This window comes from Triturus cristatus, chromosome 1_2 (assembly GCF_964204655.1).
Source record: "Triturus cristatus chromosome 1_2, aTriCri1.1, whole genome shotgun sequence".
In the NCBI taxonomy this organism is placed as follows: domain Eukaryota; kingdom Metazoa; phylum Chordata; class Amphibia; order Caudata; family Salamandridae; genus Triturus; species Triturus cristatus.
This window is the reverse complement of record NC_140580.1, coordinates 520,877,248-520,894,599: the sequence shown is the minus strand read 5'-3', so window position 1 is coordinate 520,894,599 and position 17,352 is coordinate 520,877,248. Positions and strand designations below refer to the sequence as shown.

Sequence of the window (17,352 nt, the reverse complement as noted above, 5' to 3'; positions counted from 1 at the left end):
AGTATAAGCGGAGAACAAGTTACCTACCTTAGGTTACGCCTTACGTGGTAGAGAATATCTAGGTGCAGATTCCTTGCCTTGGAATTATCTCCAGGCGTCCGACTGCATCCGGAAACTTTTTCATGAGTAGTACCCCTGCGTGCCAGTAGGAGGTGGCGTTTGGCTGCACGTGGAGACGTCAGTGCCAAAAGTGACGTGTGCGGTACCTATATAGGTGCCACCCCAGGGCACTGATGTCCGTTTATTTTCACGACTTTCCACACCAGGAGCTCAGAACCACAAAGAACACTGACCCCTGGTGTGGTCTTGAAAGGGGGATAGCCCTGTCACTAGGAATCTGTTTGCAGAGCAGGGAGGATGGGTTGCTCGGTAAGGAAGCTAAGGCTAGATAGAGTGTCTGCCAGAGAAGGCATTACCGAAGGCAAGTAATTTGTTCATCCAATAGAGACTTCTAGCCACAGATTCTTTACCTTAGAATAAATACCCAAGCAATACCACCTCGGATGTGGGGTTACAAAACTGTTTACACTAGAAAGTTCTAAGCTAAGGACCAAAGGAGCAAAGTACCTATCCCGATGGACCGGACTGTCCAGGAAGTAAAGCTTCGTGAATGTGTGGAGAAGCCCATGTTGCAGCATGGCAGATATCTAGGACCAAACTCAGTGTGCTAACACAGTGGTCGCAGACATAGCTCTGGTGTAATGAGCCTGCAAACCCTCAGGGGGTTGCTTCTTGCCCAATGCGCAGCAAATCTTAAAGCAGAGCACGATTTATCGGAAGATGATCCACTTCTTCACAACCTTTACCTTCTTTTCTCTAACATACCCCACAAAAAGTTATTTGTTCACCTGGAACTCTCTGGTGTGATCAAGGTAGAACGACAACACTCCTTTTGGGGCCAGTCGATGAAATCATCCCTCTTCTTTAAAGGGATGCAGCAGTGCGTAAAAGACAGGATAAAGACAAGGACATGATAAAGGGAAGCAAAAATCAAGTGAACCTGTTTCTCTGCACACCATGCCACAAACTTACCCGCAGGAGTATACCCTCTTTGTGGAGGATTGTCTAACTGCTAAGATAACACTGCAGACTTCAGCCGAAAGGTGTCAACTCTCGTCGCTCAACCTCCACACATGAAGGCGGAGTGTTCACAGGTTCTGGTGGAGAACCCTCCCCTGCTGCTGCGACAGAAGATCCTCCCAAAAGGGGCAGTTTGATCAGAGGACCAATGGCCATGCTAAACAACTTGAGATGCCAATTTTGAGAGCCCAAGCTGAAGTTACAAGGATGACTTGTGACCGGTCATTCCTGATCTTCTTCAGAACTCTGGGAGGAAAGGCATCCAGGAGGCCTAAGTTGCACTTGAAATGAAAAGCGTTTCCAAGTGAGAGCCTCCTCAGAAAGTCCAGTGTGCAGCACCTCTGACATTGTGTTCTCAGCAGTGGCAAACAGATTTAACCAAGGCTCTCCCCAATGATGAAAAATACCTTGCACCACCTCCAGGTGGAGATGCCATTCATGATCTGCTAGACATCTTCTACTGAGTTTGTTCACCCTAGCATTTAGAAAGCCCACCAGGTGTTGCTCCACCAAGGATATGCTTTGACGTTCCAGCCATGTCCAGAGACGCAGAGCCTCTTGACAAAGTGTCCATGACCATACCCCATCCTGTTTGTTGCAGTACCACATGACTGTGGTATTGTCCCCGAGCATCTGTACTAGCCTACCCCAGTGGAGTGATAGGGAATGCGCCAGGATTTACACTGGTGGTGGAAGCTTGGATCACCAAGCTCTCAGGGGTAGGGTGTTACGTGAGGAAACAGGTCCCCAGGTGGTAGTGGTGGGCAATCATACTATTTTTAGAAAGCCCAGTGCAGGGTTTAGTCCTAGTCTCAAACAGAATGTCTGAGAGGGAGCAGCAGTTCTGAGGAGGTCATCCTGTTTGAAGCACCTCTGTCAAGAAGTTAGTCTTGACTGCCATGGAGGGTAGGCTAGGGTACAGGACCTCAATCACCCTCCTCACAACCATACCAAATGAGGCTCCCTCATGGCATGGAAGGCATGGCTCCAGTTGGTGCCAAAAGACGCCCCCTCGCGCCCATGTCAGAGTCAGGGATGAAGCCGCTGTAAGGCACCAGCAGCATCAGCATCGGGACCGGAGACAGGGAAGATCGAGGCGGTACAACCGGCACTAGTCTGGGTCCATCCGTGGATCCAAGGGGCCCGAGTGGAGCCGGGTATAGAACCACAGGCAGAAAACCAGAGGGGGTCCCTCCCAAATCCACGGGAACAAAGGCACATCAGGAGGAATGGGCGACCCAAATCTGAAGGGCATGGCATCACAGAACTCAGGAGTTAGGTGGGGGTCGCTCCGGCTCCCAGAAACTCAGGGAAGTGCAGAACTAGCCCAGGAGCAGGCTCAACTGTCGAGCCAGGACTCGAGTGATGACACTCCCTCGTCTTATCAGATGACTTAAACAGGTCCCCAGGAGGTAGTGGTGGGCAATCATACTATTTTTAGAAAGCCCAGTGCAGGGTTTAGTCCTAGTCTCAAACAGAATGTCTGAGAGGGAGCAGCAGTTCTGAGGAGGTCATCCTGTTTGAAGCACCTCTGTCAAGAAGTTAGTCTTGACTGCCATGGAGGGTAGGCTAGGGTACAGGACCTCAATCACCCTCCTCACAACCATACCAAATGAGGCTCCCTCTTCCTTAGCCACAGTAGGAGGAGAGACCATGCCAGTATCTGGAGAGGTGTCCAGTCTGCTGACCTCTGCCAAATCCTCACACCAGCCCATGTTGGATCTTGGGGCTGGTATTCTTCAGTGTCCAGCGAAGCCTCCCACTCTTCCTCGAATCCTAGCACATAAGAATACGGCTCTGGCTCTGGCATGGAAGGCATGGCTCCAGTTGGTGCCAAAAGACGCCCCCTCGCGCCCATGTCAGAGTCAGGGATGAAGCCGCTGTAAGGCACCAGCAGCATCAGCATCGGGACCGGAGACAGGGAAGATCGAGGCGGTACAACCGGCACTAGTCTGGGTCCATCCGTGGATCCAAGGGGCCCGAGTGGAGCCGGGTATAGAACCACAGGCAGAAAACCAGAGGGGGTCCCTCCCAAATCCACGGGAACAAAGGCACATCAGGAGGAATGGGCGACCCAAATCTGAAGGGCATGGCATCACAGAACTCAGGAGTTAGGTGGGGGTCGCTCCGGCTCCCAGAAACTCAGGGAAGTGCAGAACTAGCCCAGGAGCAGGCTCAACTGTCGAGCCAGGACTCGAGTGATGACACTCCCTCGTCTTATCAGATGACTTAAACGGACAGGGCTTGATTGAAGACCTCTTTGACTTTCATTTTCTTCTTCTTATGGTGGTACTTATCCAAAGAAGAATTAGAGTGAGACAAGTATCTTGGGCTCCGCGACGGATTCCTAGACCTTCCTCTTGACAAGGATGGAGACCATCGCAGGTCTAGCAGCAAGGAGATTGAGGGAGTTCTCCCTTAAGGCCTTGGGGTGGACGGCATGGCAGTTGATGCAGGTCTTCGGGTCATGGTCATGCTTTAGATATCAGAGGTAAACATGCTGCCGGTATGTCACCAGCATCTGCCAGTGACAGGTGCTGCAGGGCTTGGAGCCAGCCTTCCTAGATGACATCCTGCCACACCAGGATAAGATCTTAAAATAGATTTGACAAAAAGTTAAAAAAGGTCAGTTAAAAAATACCTGGGGGTAGCCCTCTCTGGATCTGCTCTGACTGGCGCAGAAAGAAAAGAACTGACATCAGCGTGCAGGGGTGGGACCTATATAGGCAATGCATAAACCACTTCTGATGCAGACGGCACCGACAACGCCACGCGGAGCCAAAAAACACCACCTACCGGCACACAAGGGCACTGTTCATGACAAAAGTACCCGATCCAGTGCGATGCCTGGAGATAAATCAAAGGTGTGGAATCTGTGGCTAAATGTCTTAGTCAGATTTTATATTTCTTGCCCCTTTTAACTTCGTGTAACTGCACAGTCTGTGCAAAATTTGAAATAGCAACATAAAACTAAACATTTAAATTTAACTATCTGCAGACAATTCAATGGATTTGTCAAAATGTGCCAACGCCAATAGCAAATTAATGTTTGTGTCTGCCTTTAACCTTTTCCATCCCCGTAGATGGAACTAAACAACACTGAAACTACCAAACGTAAGATGAACATGCTAAAGTTCTGCCAGATGTCACATATGTTCATCAAATGGCACTAAGGGTATAAGCAAAGCAAAAAAATATTACACTATACATAAACTGAACCATTGCAAGCTCACAGAACACCTTTTTTCATTTGCAAATATCTCCTAAACTAGTCAACAGATTTTCAGCAAACAACAAACAGCACGCTTTCTGAGTGAAGTTCTACTTTCATATCAAGTTTAATGTAAATCTATTCAACAGTGTTTGCTGAGAAAAAATTCCGAGGGTAACTTAAATGAAAAAGCCTTCTTGAGCCCTCCCCTCTTTAGCTTTTCCCATACTGGATAGAGCTGAAAGAAACTTGGCATAATGAAAAACGCAGCCGGATGCACCAGCAAGTGCACATTTTTGCACATATTAATGTATGGCTCCAACGTTATTAGCAACTAAAACAAATGCACTTTCAATGGAAAATGAACCAGGACAAGGACCATAGTTACAAAGTTACTATTGCTGACCCTTGTTCATTATATTTCTTTGCTGTTTTGATTATTTCTGGAACCCATGAAAGGCATGCGCTGATTTGCAAAGGCGTTTTTCATTAAAATGTGGAAAACATTTCCTCCCCAAGAATCCATCTGGTCTTAACTAGGCGTGGGCCTAGGCGTGGGCGGTGAACTCAGCATGCGAGGAAAATCAACCACCTAGAGAGATCTTTCCTTGTTCGCGATCTTCAACATCAAGTTGGCGAGCGCGAGCGTGGAAAATCAACCTCCCGGCGATATTTCTCAATACGGGAGGGGGGGGGGTGTCAGGTTTCTCATTGAGAGTGGTCGCGTATGCTCGCGACCGCTCACGTTGAGAAACTGCCCGTTCGCGTTGAAAAAGCTGCTGCTCGAGTAAAAATGTACTCGAACAGCAGCAAAGGAAAGCTTGCGCTGTGCATGGTGCCATTCGCAATGATTGTACAGTGCGGACAAGCATCCGGCACTGTGCGATCACCGTGAACGGCATTTTTCTATCGTACTCCGCATAGTGCAGTGGAGTTTTTTGCACTTCGCGGAGCTCCGCGTAGCGCAACTCCACGAACTTCGCCCATGGTTAGTATTAACAAATGAGTTAATAAACGGGTTTAAGATGATTTTGAATACCTCTTGCCATGGTCTGGAGCAGAACGTTCTTACTGTGTCCTTTGCATCTTCAAGGGATTTTGGGTTCTGTATGTCAGCCAGTTTCAAAAAGTCCATAACAAAGAAGAAAGCTGAAAAGGCCTGAAAGAGTAAAGTAATTACACACACTGAATTTGAGGCAGACTGCATTTTGAAAGAACAGGCCCTTACAAATATACCATTGCATTATAACATTAAAACAGAATCAACATCTAGGTTTGTCAGGAACAATATTCATTTGGGAGTCAAGTTATCAAAGCAGGTACAATGTCAAGCAATCATCAGAAACCAACCACTAAACTCTTTGGAAGTTGTGTGATCTACAGATCCTGCAGTTTTGTTTTGTTTAGAAATAGGAATATTAATTGTTAGACCTGTCATCCTTAGGGTCGTCTTTCCCCAGACTTTTTTGCCCTTCGCCTCCTGTTTTTGCGGATTCGTTTTGTTGGCCTTAGTACTCCGAGGACTTTATCACTGCTAATTAGAAGTAAAGTGCATGTGCTTCTCCCCTAAATATGATGACATTGATGTTTACCTGATTGTCATATTTGTTGTACTGAATAGTCCTGTGTCAAGTAGTGTCCCACATACCCAGGGCCCGTACTTTAAATGCTACTAGTGGGCTGTAGCACTGATTGTGAAAACCCAGAGAAGTAGCATTTCAAACCCATCCCAAGCCTGTCATTGCAGTGCCTGTGTGTGCAGTTTGCTGCTACTTCAACTTGGCATTTCAAACTGCATGCCATGCCTTAAAACTCATCTTTTATTACATATATGTCACCACTAAGGTAGGCCCTAAGTAACCTTAAGGACATGGTGCTAGTTAAGTGAAAGTTAGAACATGTACCTTTATGTTTTGCATGTCCTGGTAGTGACATTTTGTTTAACTGCTTTGATGCCTGCTCCTCTCATAGGCTATCTTTGGGAATTTCATAATAATTTTTTTTCGCTGTAATACTTGATCATGTTTTATATGTTTGGAATTGTAATGATAAATCATCCTTACTGGTGAACTTGAATTTACCCATACTGTTTTAGAAATGCCAGTTTTAGAAAAGGGACATTTCTCTGCACTTACTGCTCTGTGTGTCCGACACCCTGTCTCCAATACACATCTGGGGTGGGTGGCAACTACACTTTGTGCATTCCCTCTAAACAGCCACAACACAGGAAGCATAAGTGTGTCTGAGTACCCATCTACATACATCTGCATTCTGATGGCCTTGCCTGGGCAGGATGGAAGGGAGGGGCTAACACTTCACTTGAATAGGCAGTGTCCTGTGCCCACACAAAGGATTAATTACCCCCCACTCCCAACAGACAGCCTGGCAGACAGGATTCAGTTGTAAGGGATACCTGTGCAGTTCCGATAGCTACTTTGAATTCATCTCCTGCATCAAAGGGACTTTTGAGTATAAGAACTGTGTCTCTGACCCCCTAAAATCAGACACTACTGGATTTGTAACTGAAGCTCTGTCAGAAAAACTGATGTGCTGCTTAAAGGACTCAACCCGACTGCTGACCTGGAAGGCCTGCTTTGCTTTTCTGTTTCTTTCCCTGCTGCTCTCCGACTGTACTAAAGGAGAGGTGGACTCTGCCTTCATTCTAAGTGATCTCCAAGGGCTTGTTGGTTTGACTCCTGTTGCTTGAGACTCTGGGATATCAAAGTCTCTACCCCTGCACCTGTGTCTGGCTCACTGGAAGTGGGCCAGATATTTGCAACATGGATTTAGAAGCATCTTCTGTCTGTGTGTATCTGAACCGGCCCGTCGACCCAGCTGCGGGAGTAAAATCGGCTCAAGGGATCAGAGCCAGTGCTTTGCTCCAGAGAGTGACACATCGGACAGCATATTGCCACTGCTGCAGCTTGGTGAGATCGACGCATCCCCTCACTGCATGGCAGAATCCGGTGCATCGCTCAACGCCTCTCGATTCTGGCACCCATCTTCAGAACTGACGTATCGCCTTCACTGCATGGAGAAGATCGACGCATCTCGATGTTTGCAACCAGGAAAGGTACTATGTTCACTCAGGGCTGTGTGGGTCCTGTAGCTGGCCAGCGCTCCATCGCAGTCGGCCCAAACTTTGACACTGCCCTAGTCCAGCGCGAACTAAAGTAACATTTTTAGCGCTACATACTTCTAAGCGCTTTACGGTATTTACTCCTTTAGAATTCAATACCTTCACTTCTATACATTGGAGTTTTGTTGCTCTGGGTTTGTTTTGTTCAGAATATAATAATCTATGTTTCTAATCTTGTGTGGAGTCTTTTTGTGGTATATTCATTGTTTTACTGCGTGTGGGTTGAACAAACACTTTACAGATTGACTCTTTAGATAAGCCTGACTGCTCTGTGCCACGTTACCAGAGGGTAAGCACAGGTGATCTTTTAGTGTGTATCTAGCTTACCCTGACTAGAGGGGTGGTTCCTGCCTGGCCTGGGTGCATATCACGCCAACCAGAAATCCCACTTCTAACATTAATCATTTAATACTGATCACATTACAGCATCAACTTTGTTATTAATTCCAATGTATCTTTCTACCAAATATACATAACACACGTTGCCATATGCCATACAGTGCCAATCATTGCAGACCATTATGAATCATCAGTAGTGTATGGCTTGTACACTCGCACACTCAGCACACTAAATAAGACCCGTTAGGTCTTCAGTAAGTCAGCCTACTTCTGTTACTTACTAGCTAGTATTAACATTTATGGCTGCATCAGACAGCAGAGTACTGCAAAAAATTTGCAGATATCGCCAATTGCAACTCTGTGCTTGCTAACAAAAGCATGCAAAAGCGCCCTTGTCCATCCTCCAGATTCTGCTCATTCAAATCGCATGGACTCTTCTACCTGAACAGGTGCTCCCTATGACCCCTGCCCCACCCATGCAGAGTACATAATAACCATCCAAAAATACTTTCAGCAAAACATGACTTCCTGAACTATATTGCCCCTCCCCCTATTCAGTACAAGGACGAGTCTTCAACAAAACACTTCACTTCCCTGCTCATGTTAATAGGTACATGTTATCACATATGTTGATAATATGACAACTCTGCCCAATAGCCTCTGACCTCTGTCAGATGTTCACTTGCAGGAAATCATTTACATAATACCAAGGGAACAAAATTAACCTTCTCAGTTTTTTAAATGGCTAAGCGCGCTCTAACAAAGGAATGGTCTCACCCCAAAATCTCCCTGAAGCTGTGGCTGGAAGACACCGTTGAAGGAGCATCTTGAGTACGCGCACTGGGATCTGTTGAAGATTTCCAGAACATTCTGCAGACACTGATCATAGTTTCCTGTTCCGGTGATCTGGACATTCGTGCCGTTTAAGGATTTCCTATACGCAGCTGTACAATGATTTTTGTAAAGGCCAGTCACATTCACATTCCTGGTATATCCTACGTTGAAGCAGGGGTCCTGGATAATGGTATCTGCTGGCTGAAAGTAAAATTACAACATAGACAAGTTGAAAATATTAGGTTTCAAATCATTTAATGTCTGATTCTTAAAAAGAATTAGGACATTTAATGTATGAGATTAATGCCTAGGTATCAATTACAATTAGGACTTTAAAAAAAAACATGTATTAGGGATTCTAAGATCACTACTGCTGCAGACACACAGGAGTACTGCATAAATATTTTTGCACATTGGGTACGCGAACCAGTACATTTTTTGTGGGGGGGATGCGCACATAAAAAAAAAATGGATATATATCAATGGAGTTTTTGGGCAAATCCTAAAGGAACTTAAAACAGCAAAAACAAATCACAGTACAATTATACCTAGAAAGATCATGCACGTGAGCACTGTGGAAAATGGGGCCAAAGTCCTTGTGCAGCGGAGGGTGGCCACCCACAGAGGCTCGAAGGCCAGGCCCTGCGACCATCCCCGGCTGCACATTGCGGATTGCTGTGTACAGCGAGGTTCGGGCACAGGGCACTTTTAAATAAAACGAGTGTCAAATACTAAAAGGGCAATGCTTGCAACTTTTAGTATTTACTTGGCTTGTTAAACAAAGGGTGCCTGAGCAAAAGAATAACCAGCCTTCCCTAGTAAATGATTCTAGGGTTTATGGGACTGAAGTTAAACGGAGCACAAGTTCCAGCACAAAACCTCCTAGGGTAAAAATAGTCGCCTGTCAGTACCAGGGTGCATATTTAGCAATGTCAGTCACAATCACGAGGTACACAAAGGAGAAAACACCAATTCAAGAAGCTTTCAAAACAGATACCCAAAAGCATCGCCACATCACTTCATACAAGAATGATCAGTGAATCAAAAATTAGCTAGCATTCGCGCCAAGAATTTTCAATTCTATTAAGGACACGGAGGCGAGGATTATGCTTCTCTTTCTTATATTTGCTACTCACAGCAGCCAATGAAAAACATTTTGTATGCAAACAAAACTACATTTCCCATGATGCTCTTCCATACATCACATCCTGTATAGCCCCATAAGAGCCACAGTGTCATGTTTCTCCTCCTCTTTCTTTGCTCGAACCTTAATAATCAATAACATTAATACAGTAGTCCAAAATACGGAATATGAGTCCAATAATCATCCTCCAACGTGGCAGATCCATATCCAACCGGAATTGAACGTCTTCTAAACCAGAAGAACACCTGCTCCTTCTTGTTCCAGATCCTGAAAGGAAGGAGACAGGGAAAACCCGTAACTTCTGCTTACACAGAATATCAAGTACATGCGGGTGGGTAATTATTACCAATATTGTAATAAACCGGGTGGGATAATCCTCGCCTCCGTGTCCTTAATAGAATTGAAAATTCTTGGCGCGAATGCTAGCTAATTTTTGATTCTATTACAGGACTGGAGGCTTCGGATTATGCTAGTTTAACGCTTATCCGACACAACTACAGTCATATCACCCACCGGTTTAATAATAACTGTCTAAATATAGAGTGAGAAAATCAATCAGTATATCTTGAAACATCCTGTACCATGTGGATCAGCAAACAACATTGAGAGATATGGTCCCAATAACAGACTGTCTCAAACAGTAGGTAATGGATACCGTATGCTGGCATAACTGCCATCAACCACCGGCTAGAAGCCTCAGACATATGTAAAGATTCTATAATGTAATAAACAGTTATAGCACAACAATTATATCACAACCGCAGGTAGTAACACCAAGTAATCTCCCATGTAAACCCTAAGGCATGGAAAAAACGCACGTATATTGCATTAGTTGGAAAACATAGCGTGAACAGACCTTGACCAGATGTAATTCTGACATTAATTATAATGAAACTCCTTGGATTAGGTACTGTACCTGTACAATCGTGGGTCTGTCCCGTTGACGGAACCCCGAAAGGTAAAAGGTCTCGCAACACAGCCTGACAATAGGCTATTCCCTGTCGACAGATTTTGCTGACCATTTGTCAAAGAACAAAAAGCGAGAGAACCTCCACAGCGGATTATTGTGGTATGGGTGTTTATGCTACCCATTGTCTCTCAACAACTCCCAGGGAAGAACAGGCGCAAGCCCACCAACTTGCCTGTATCGAAAACGACCTGCCTAACTGGCCGAGACGACCACTGCGAAGTGAACGCAACGCAAATCCGGATTACCTGGTAGAACATACACAAGGTAGGAAATTCAGCTCTCACGGAGATAGCACGACGTGTACGTACCGAGAAACGCGACCTGTCGACGCCGAAAACTAATACGCTCGCATAGAAGGACCCAGGTTGGTAAATGAACACCGACAGTGTGGCCGAAAACGTAGAACATAGCAAAAAACGATGCATGAAAACATATATACCACCTGGGGAAACTGAATGTACAGCCCTGACATGTTTTGAACCCTGACTCCGTGCCACCAAAAGGCGCCAGACTAACCTTTGAGCTATAGTTCCTTGGCATATCATAAAGGACCACTGCCCCAATTCACTATGCGCGCCTCTGCATGAAATAGAGTGGTGTTACGGGTCGCGGAGAACTCGGGTCGGGCGCCGCCGACTCAAGGAGTACTGAAAACAAAAATGGATACTTCCTACAAGCGCTGCAAAGATCGCTTCCGCTAATCATTGCAATTTTTTGTTCCGCGTCCCCTTCTCCGAATGTGGATGGATGGAGGAAAACATAGGTGAGTCCCACCGACAGTCGTGAGACAAGGCATACCTTTTTTGCCCCATGGATCTTATCTCCAGCCGAACGTCTGAGATGAAGCATTTCTGCCACTAAAAAAGAGTCTGCAGAGCCAAAAACCCCAAAAAGGCTTACAACCACTGAATGTCCTTCGGGCGAAGCCGCCACCTACTTCCCTCTGGAGATACCAGAATCACCAGTCCGCCACTGCGCCCTGTTGCTATGGGTGCCAATTCATAATGACCGAAATCTGCTACCACCGGCAGAATGCCAACAGTCCGTGACCAAATCCGCTAGGAAAATGACCTTGTACCCTTTGGCCTATCGATAACTCTCACAACCGAGATATTACACGCGGTGAGAAGGGCGTGTCAAGAGACCTATGTGGAAAAAAGGGACTCGAAAGGACTGGAGGGCAGGAAAACAGTTGCCAGACTGTGCGAAGCGCCCCACTACACCGGCAACAGCCCGAAGCGGAACCTTCTGCATGGGTAACGTAAGAACGGGTCCCATTGAAGCTCCCAATTAGGTCTTGTAAGACATCGCTGATCTGCGAGGAAGGAGATAACTCTGAAAATAAAAATCGAAGCCAAGCGACACCAGAATATTCAAGGGAAGAGCCGAAAAGGCCATTACACCTTATAGCCCAGAGGGCAATTTGGAATCCAAAGAGGAAAACTGACGTCTGGAAAGATGCGAGGCTAAGGCCTATGTCCGAGTTAAAAACCCACACACACATATATATATATATATATATATATGTATAAATATACACATCTATACATACCTACCTACATCGACATCCCACGAGATGCTCCCCGAAAGCCATATAGCAGAAATTTGTGGAACATAGTGGGAAAGTAATTGCGAAAACAAACAGAAACCCTAAACGGTCTACGAAGGGCCGGCCTCGTGAGAGGCCCCCCGAAATCTCGAGGGTGTGACTAAGGTCAACGATGCCTACCCAACATAGTTGCGATCCGTAACGAAGCGGTCCCAGATGGGGTCCGTCGCCACGGGTCAGCGCAGTCCGGACGTCAGAATTGTCCGTCGCTGCTTGTGTCCGACCCCGACCAGGAGGTTTCCCTGGCAACCTACCCGCTCCGGGAAACCCTTTCAGAGAGTCCTGTACAACTAGCCAGTAAAGAAGGAGACCGGTGCTGGCGCCGGACGAACTCTTCCGCCGTAACCAGAGTATCCGGCCGAGGTACCCGAACTATAACTACTGTGTCCTTATCGAAGTTCCGTCGCGCGCCTGCGGTGCCCTAACATCTGACATTTGGAATGATCTAGAGAAAAAACATGCCCACGGAAGAAAAATGACTCAAGAGTGATAGGCGTCAATCAAGTTTTGCGTCCCCAAGCTAGGGGCGGTTACATTTGGGGCCCGGTTGACCTACTCGAGGACGTGTAGACCTGAGCGTCAACATAATTAGTGCAGGAGCCTGGTACGCTCCGTTCGAATAGATCACATCCTCCTCATATATCTCACCCATGCGTTGCCATGGGGTGTCCTGTACTTAATATAGTAGTGCCAAGCACAACGTAACGGAGGAGTAGAGGGGGAGCCAACCCTATGCACACGAGAATTGAAAAATAGTGTCGCGGCTCCTCAACAAAGCTGTAGTCAAATTATTCCAGCCCCATGGGCGTCCGAGTCATAGTGAAATATCAGGAGCGTGTGCGCACTCCAAGGGCCAGCCGATTGTTACAGCCTGGAAGGCGTACAAAGAAATCTGCCTATGTAAGGCACGAGGCACTGAGCCTGTGAAGCAACCCAGGGACGCGTGCGACGTGCGTAGACCAAAACGCCTAAATGTAGCCCAATTGGGTTACGCACACCGGAGCGTTATGACTCCATAACCGCACTCAGCTACTAGGGAAACCTTTGGCGGAGAAAGCCCTATGGAAGTGACAGGAGTAATGTTAATTCTGTAACCTTAAGCAATGAAACACCGAACCTTAAAGCAATACTCTAGACCTAGCCTCTGTCACACAGCGACTCATTTGACATGCTGCAAGACAGCGCAGTATTTCAGCCCTTGAGGGGGCGTTACAACTCTGTGTTCGGCCGTACCAAGTCCTTCCCCTGAGGATCAAACGGAGGCCCAATCAGTTATGCCACAGGCATCATCAGTGCGCCATCTCCACTCTTGTGGGAGCGTCCCAATCTGCACCCTTTCGGGCTAAACCAAGAGCGCTACCACGCGCACACAAGCCAGTGCAGTAGGAAAACTGAACATTCATGAGAGACAAATCGCGCCTAAATTGTAACAAGAGTTCCAAAATTCAATATAACATAAATCTAAAGACAATCCTGTCAAGTGAAAACACAACCCGGCGAACCTGGGTGCGAACCCCGAACCTCTGGGGTCGTAGGCAAGCCGTGCCCCCTAGGCAACATAGCCTCGCTGCAAACCTGAGCAGAACTTGTGGCCTACATGCTTCAATGGAAGCTGCCGAGGGCAGCGCAACATTTCCAGTCCAGCGGGAGCACCAGTAAGCATGATCAGGCCGCCCGCATAAGATGCCCCGCTCCGGACGGGGAATGCCCTGCAATACCCGCCTTCAACTAGTAAATGGCGGCGTCGCCCGTTTCAAGATTTAATTGGGCCATGCGCGTGGAAAAAGCAGCGCGGTACGCAGCGGCCAGCGGGGGGTGAAGCGAAGGCCGAGCGGGCCGCCCGTGCGCTATCACCGCTTTGCTCCGAGCGGGAGCGCATCCGCAATCGGGAATCGTTGAGGGGGCCTGCCGGCCCTCGGGGAAGGAAACCATGCCCAAAAGGGGACCCCAGATGAAGATGCACCGCTTCAGTGGAAGCTTGCCTCCAGATCGCACATCCCCCAGCGGGAACCTCTGAAAATGCCGGCAAGGCAATAACAATAGCGCCCGCGAGCGCTAAATCGAAAATTACATGGCAAACGTAAACATAAAACAAATTGCCCCCAGCATAAAAACACACATGTTTAAACACATTTATCCTGCCTAGGGCTATATAAGCGCAAACATAACTTCAAAATCATCAAGGGTAAACTCAACAGTCATAATCACGACATAACGTTCCGAGCACTTAACTGTCTGCGTGAGCAGCAAAGAAAGAGGAGGAGAAACAGGACACTGTGGCTCTTATGGGGCTATACAGGATGTGATCTATGGAAGAGCATCATGGGAAATGTAGTTTTGTTTGCATACAAAATGTTTTTCATTGGCTGCTGTGAGTAGCAAATATAAGAAAGAGAAGCATAATCCGAAGCCTCTGGTCCTGTAATAGAATCGGGTGATGCGCGTTTTATTCTCAACTGGTACTATGTACAGAGGGACTTCTGTAGTGTCCTCCGGCGGGGTAGCGGTGCAGTCTACCCGCGCTCGGAGGCATCAGGCTAGCGCGTGTCGTCACGCGCTGGCTATAAAATAAAGGGGCGTGGCCCGGCTCCGGCAGTCGGGACCACACGGTTAACCAAGCAAGCTGTATCCCTCATTATTTGCGGCCGCAGCGTTAATCATATGCACGCGCGCGGCGCATATCACAACTTCCTCAATGGAATAAAGATGCACCTCATGATGAAGTCATACAAATTAAAATACAATCATAGGCTACTGTTTAAATGATTTTTGAAGTGGTTTGGATCCCTCTTCAACAACTCTGAAATTACAGCACGAAATTCGGAGTTTAATCCGTGAGGCCACAGACCTGATGCACGTTTTTTTTTCTTTTTTCTAATTCTAACTGAGTTTGCACCACGTAAACAAACAAGCATCGACAGTCACTATTGCCCCCACCTTTGCAATCATAGAAATGGCTCTAATCCATGGTAATCCAATCTCAATTCCTTCACCCGCATGCTCAACCCGCCTCCATCCGGCAAGCCCCGCCGCGTACTCCCCCTCTGGTCCCGGACAGGTCGACATATCCATGCCCATATCTCTCTGCCAAAGGTTTCATACCTTCTCCCATTATTTGGGGCACCCCCATCCAGCATATACCTGTTTCTCTGCTATCATACACCAATCCATGTCCCCTACCCAGGCTTGAAAGTCTGTTGCCTCACGTGCCCCCAACTTCTGGCAATATTCCTCTTAGCCACTGCCAGTTCCACCATTAGCAGCAGTTTGGTGTCCTGTGGAGGAACCTTGTCCACACAAACAAATTGAGTATCAGCATCTTAAAATCATTTCAAACATTTCTCTCTATAGAGGCCCTGCCCAACGCTACTCGGTAGGGCTGTATTCTCTCACAAGACCACACAGTGTGAAGAGAATCCTCAACCTCCCCGCATCCCCTGCGGCACCCACAGGAGCCCGCCCTTCCAATTATATAAGGACCACTATGGTATTGTATGCCCTGTGCAGCAAACACAGCTACTCCAGAAGGAAAAAAGCCCTTATCGATAATACCCTCCTCCCACTTCCCATCTTCAACTGAGTCGACGCCTCTTTCCCAGTGAGTCCTTAGCTTTGTCATTATCTCCGGCGAATTGGACATTATTTTCCTGTACATTAGGGAGGTTTCCCCGCTACCCTTTCTTCTAGGGGTGAGGAGTCTTCGACCGTGTCGTCACTAGTGATGTGTGTCGTCAGGGTGGGTCAGACTTTCAGGTAATGGAACACCTCAGTTTTCACAAAGCTGCCTGCCGGAGCGGCTACAGAGACTTCAGTTTCCACATATCCCAGACATCACCCATACCGATCGTATCCCCTGGACTAAGGTCTTCCAATCTGCTCACCTCCCTCAGAGTGTCACTGTACCATAGGGGTGTAGCCCTAGTCAGTTTCTGCCCCCAGCCTAGGCATCTCGTGGCCTACGTCCAGACCCTAGCAACAGTGTGTGAGAGCTGAGGGTGGCGGCTCCGCTGTTGGTGTCTATAGAGAGCTGCTGGGTATCCCCAACAGCCAATCGCGTGTCTGTATACCCCCAACGCGGGTTCTGCAAGCGGTGCATAGACCCAGTCATTAGCAACCATCAGCTGCACCGCCCAATAGTACATCCGGATATTCGGGAGGGCTATACCTCGTCATATACCCCCCTCATCCGTTTTGCCATTGCAATGCCTTGCCATTCCACAACAGGAGCCTCGACTCACTCTCCAATTGTTGGAAGAAAGTCTCCGGCACCCCAAATGGGGTATTCTGGATCACAGAATCCAATTTCGGCAACATGATCATCTTACACATCGCTGTCCTTCCCAAGAGGGACAGGGGCACAGTCCTCCAAAATTTCACATCATTCCTGAACTCATCCAAGCGGCCACAGACCAGTTGCACTTGCCTTTATGTTGCTTGCGAACAGTTGCTGAAGAGCTTGGTCCTTTCCATAGCACAGGAAGCTGTGCGTGTACACATTGTAGGATTTGCCGTACAGACGGAAGTGCAGCGAGTTGTCAGGTGATTCAATGGCGTCCTCTGGTACAAAGGTGATTTGCGTGGAGGCCCCTCCAAGGTCAAGCGCACCGAATGTTTCCGACCTTTTCGAACCTGGCAAAAAACTGAGCCAACTGACATCCTGTAAAGTAGAACACAAGATCACATTATAGTTAGATGTAGAAATATCTTTTATGAGAATAAAGAACCTACACTGTAGAGCGGACTTCCCTATCGGGTAAGTGAATGAGGTACGGACAGAGTGATCGCAGGCGGTGTCCTGCCATGCAGATCCCTTAGTGAGGGACAGTTTGGGGGCCTGATGAAGCACAGCAATGCGTTTCTGGCCAGGAAGATACGAGGAGGTAATCAGGTGTGCCTCGAGCGGACACCAGTATGAGTGACAGCAAATACAAGTGAATAGATGATGTCTGGAAGCTGCTAAGGTTCTGCTCACAGGGTAGCCTTGTGAGGCCCTAAATGGGTGGGAGGGAGCTGAAACGATCTGCCT

General features: G+C 47.5%; 1 protein-coding gene across 2 annotated transcripts in view; it reads right to left on the bottom strand.

Annotated features, from left to right (window-relative positions):
* ENTPD1 (ectonucleoside triphosphate diphosphohydrolase 1) overlaps positions 1-17,352 on the bottom strand; it is a 248,134-nt gene that overhangs the window by 26,570 nt on the left and 204,212 nt on the right. The window contains exons 6-8 of one of the 2 annotated variants that reach the window (XM_085606279.1): positions 16,750-16,983; positions 8,547-8,804; positions 5,331-5,450 (exon numbers count right to left, since the gene is read on the bottom strand). In XM_085606279.1, the coding sequence (XP_085462405.1) occupies positions 5,331-5,450; positions 8,547-8,804; positions 16,750-16,983 (612 nt within the window). Of the gene's footprint in view, positions 1-5,330; positions 5,451-8,546; positions 8,805-16,745; positions 16,984-17,352 lie in introns of both variants that reach the window. The other variant, XM_085606278.1, reaches the window with a different exon arrangement.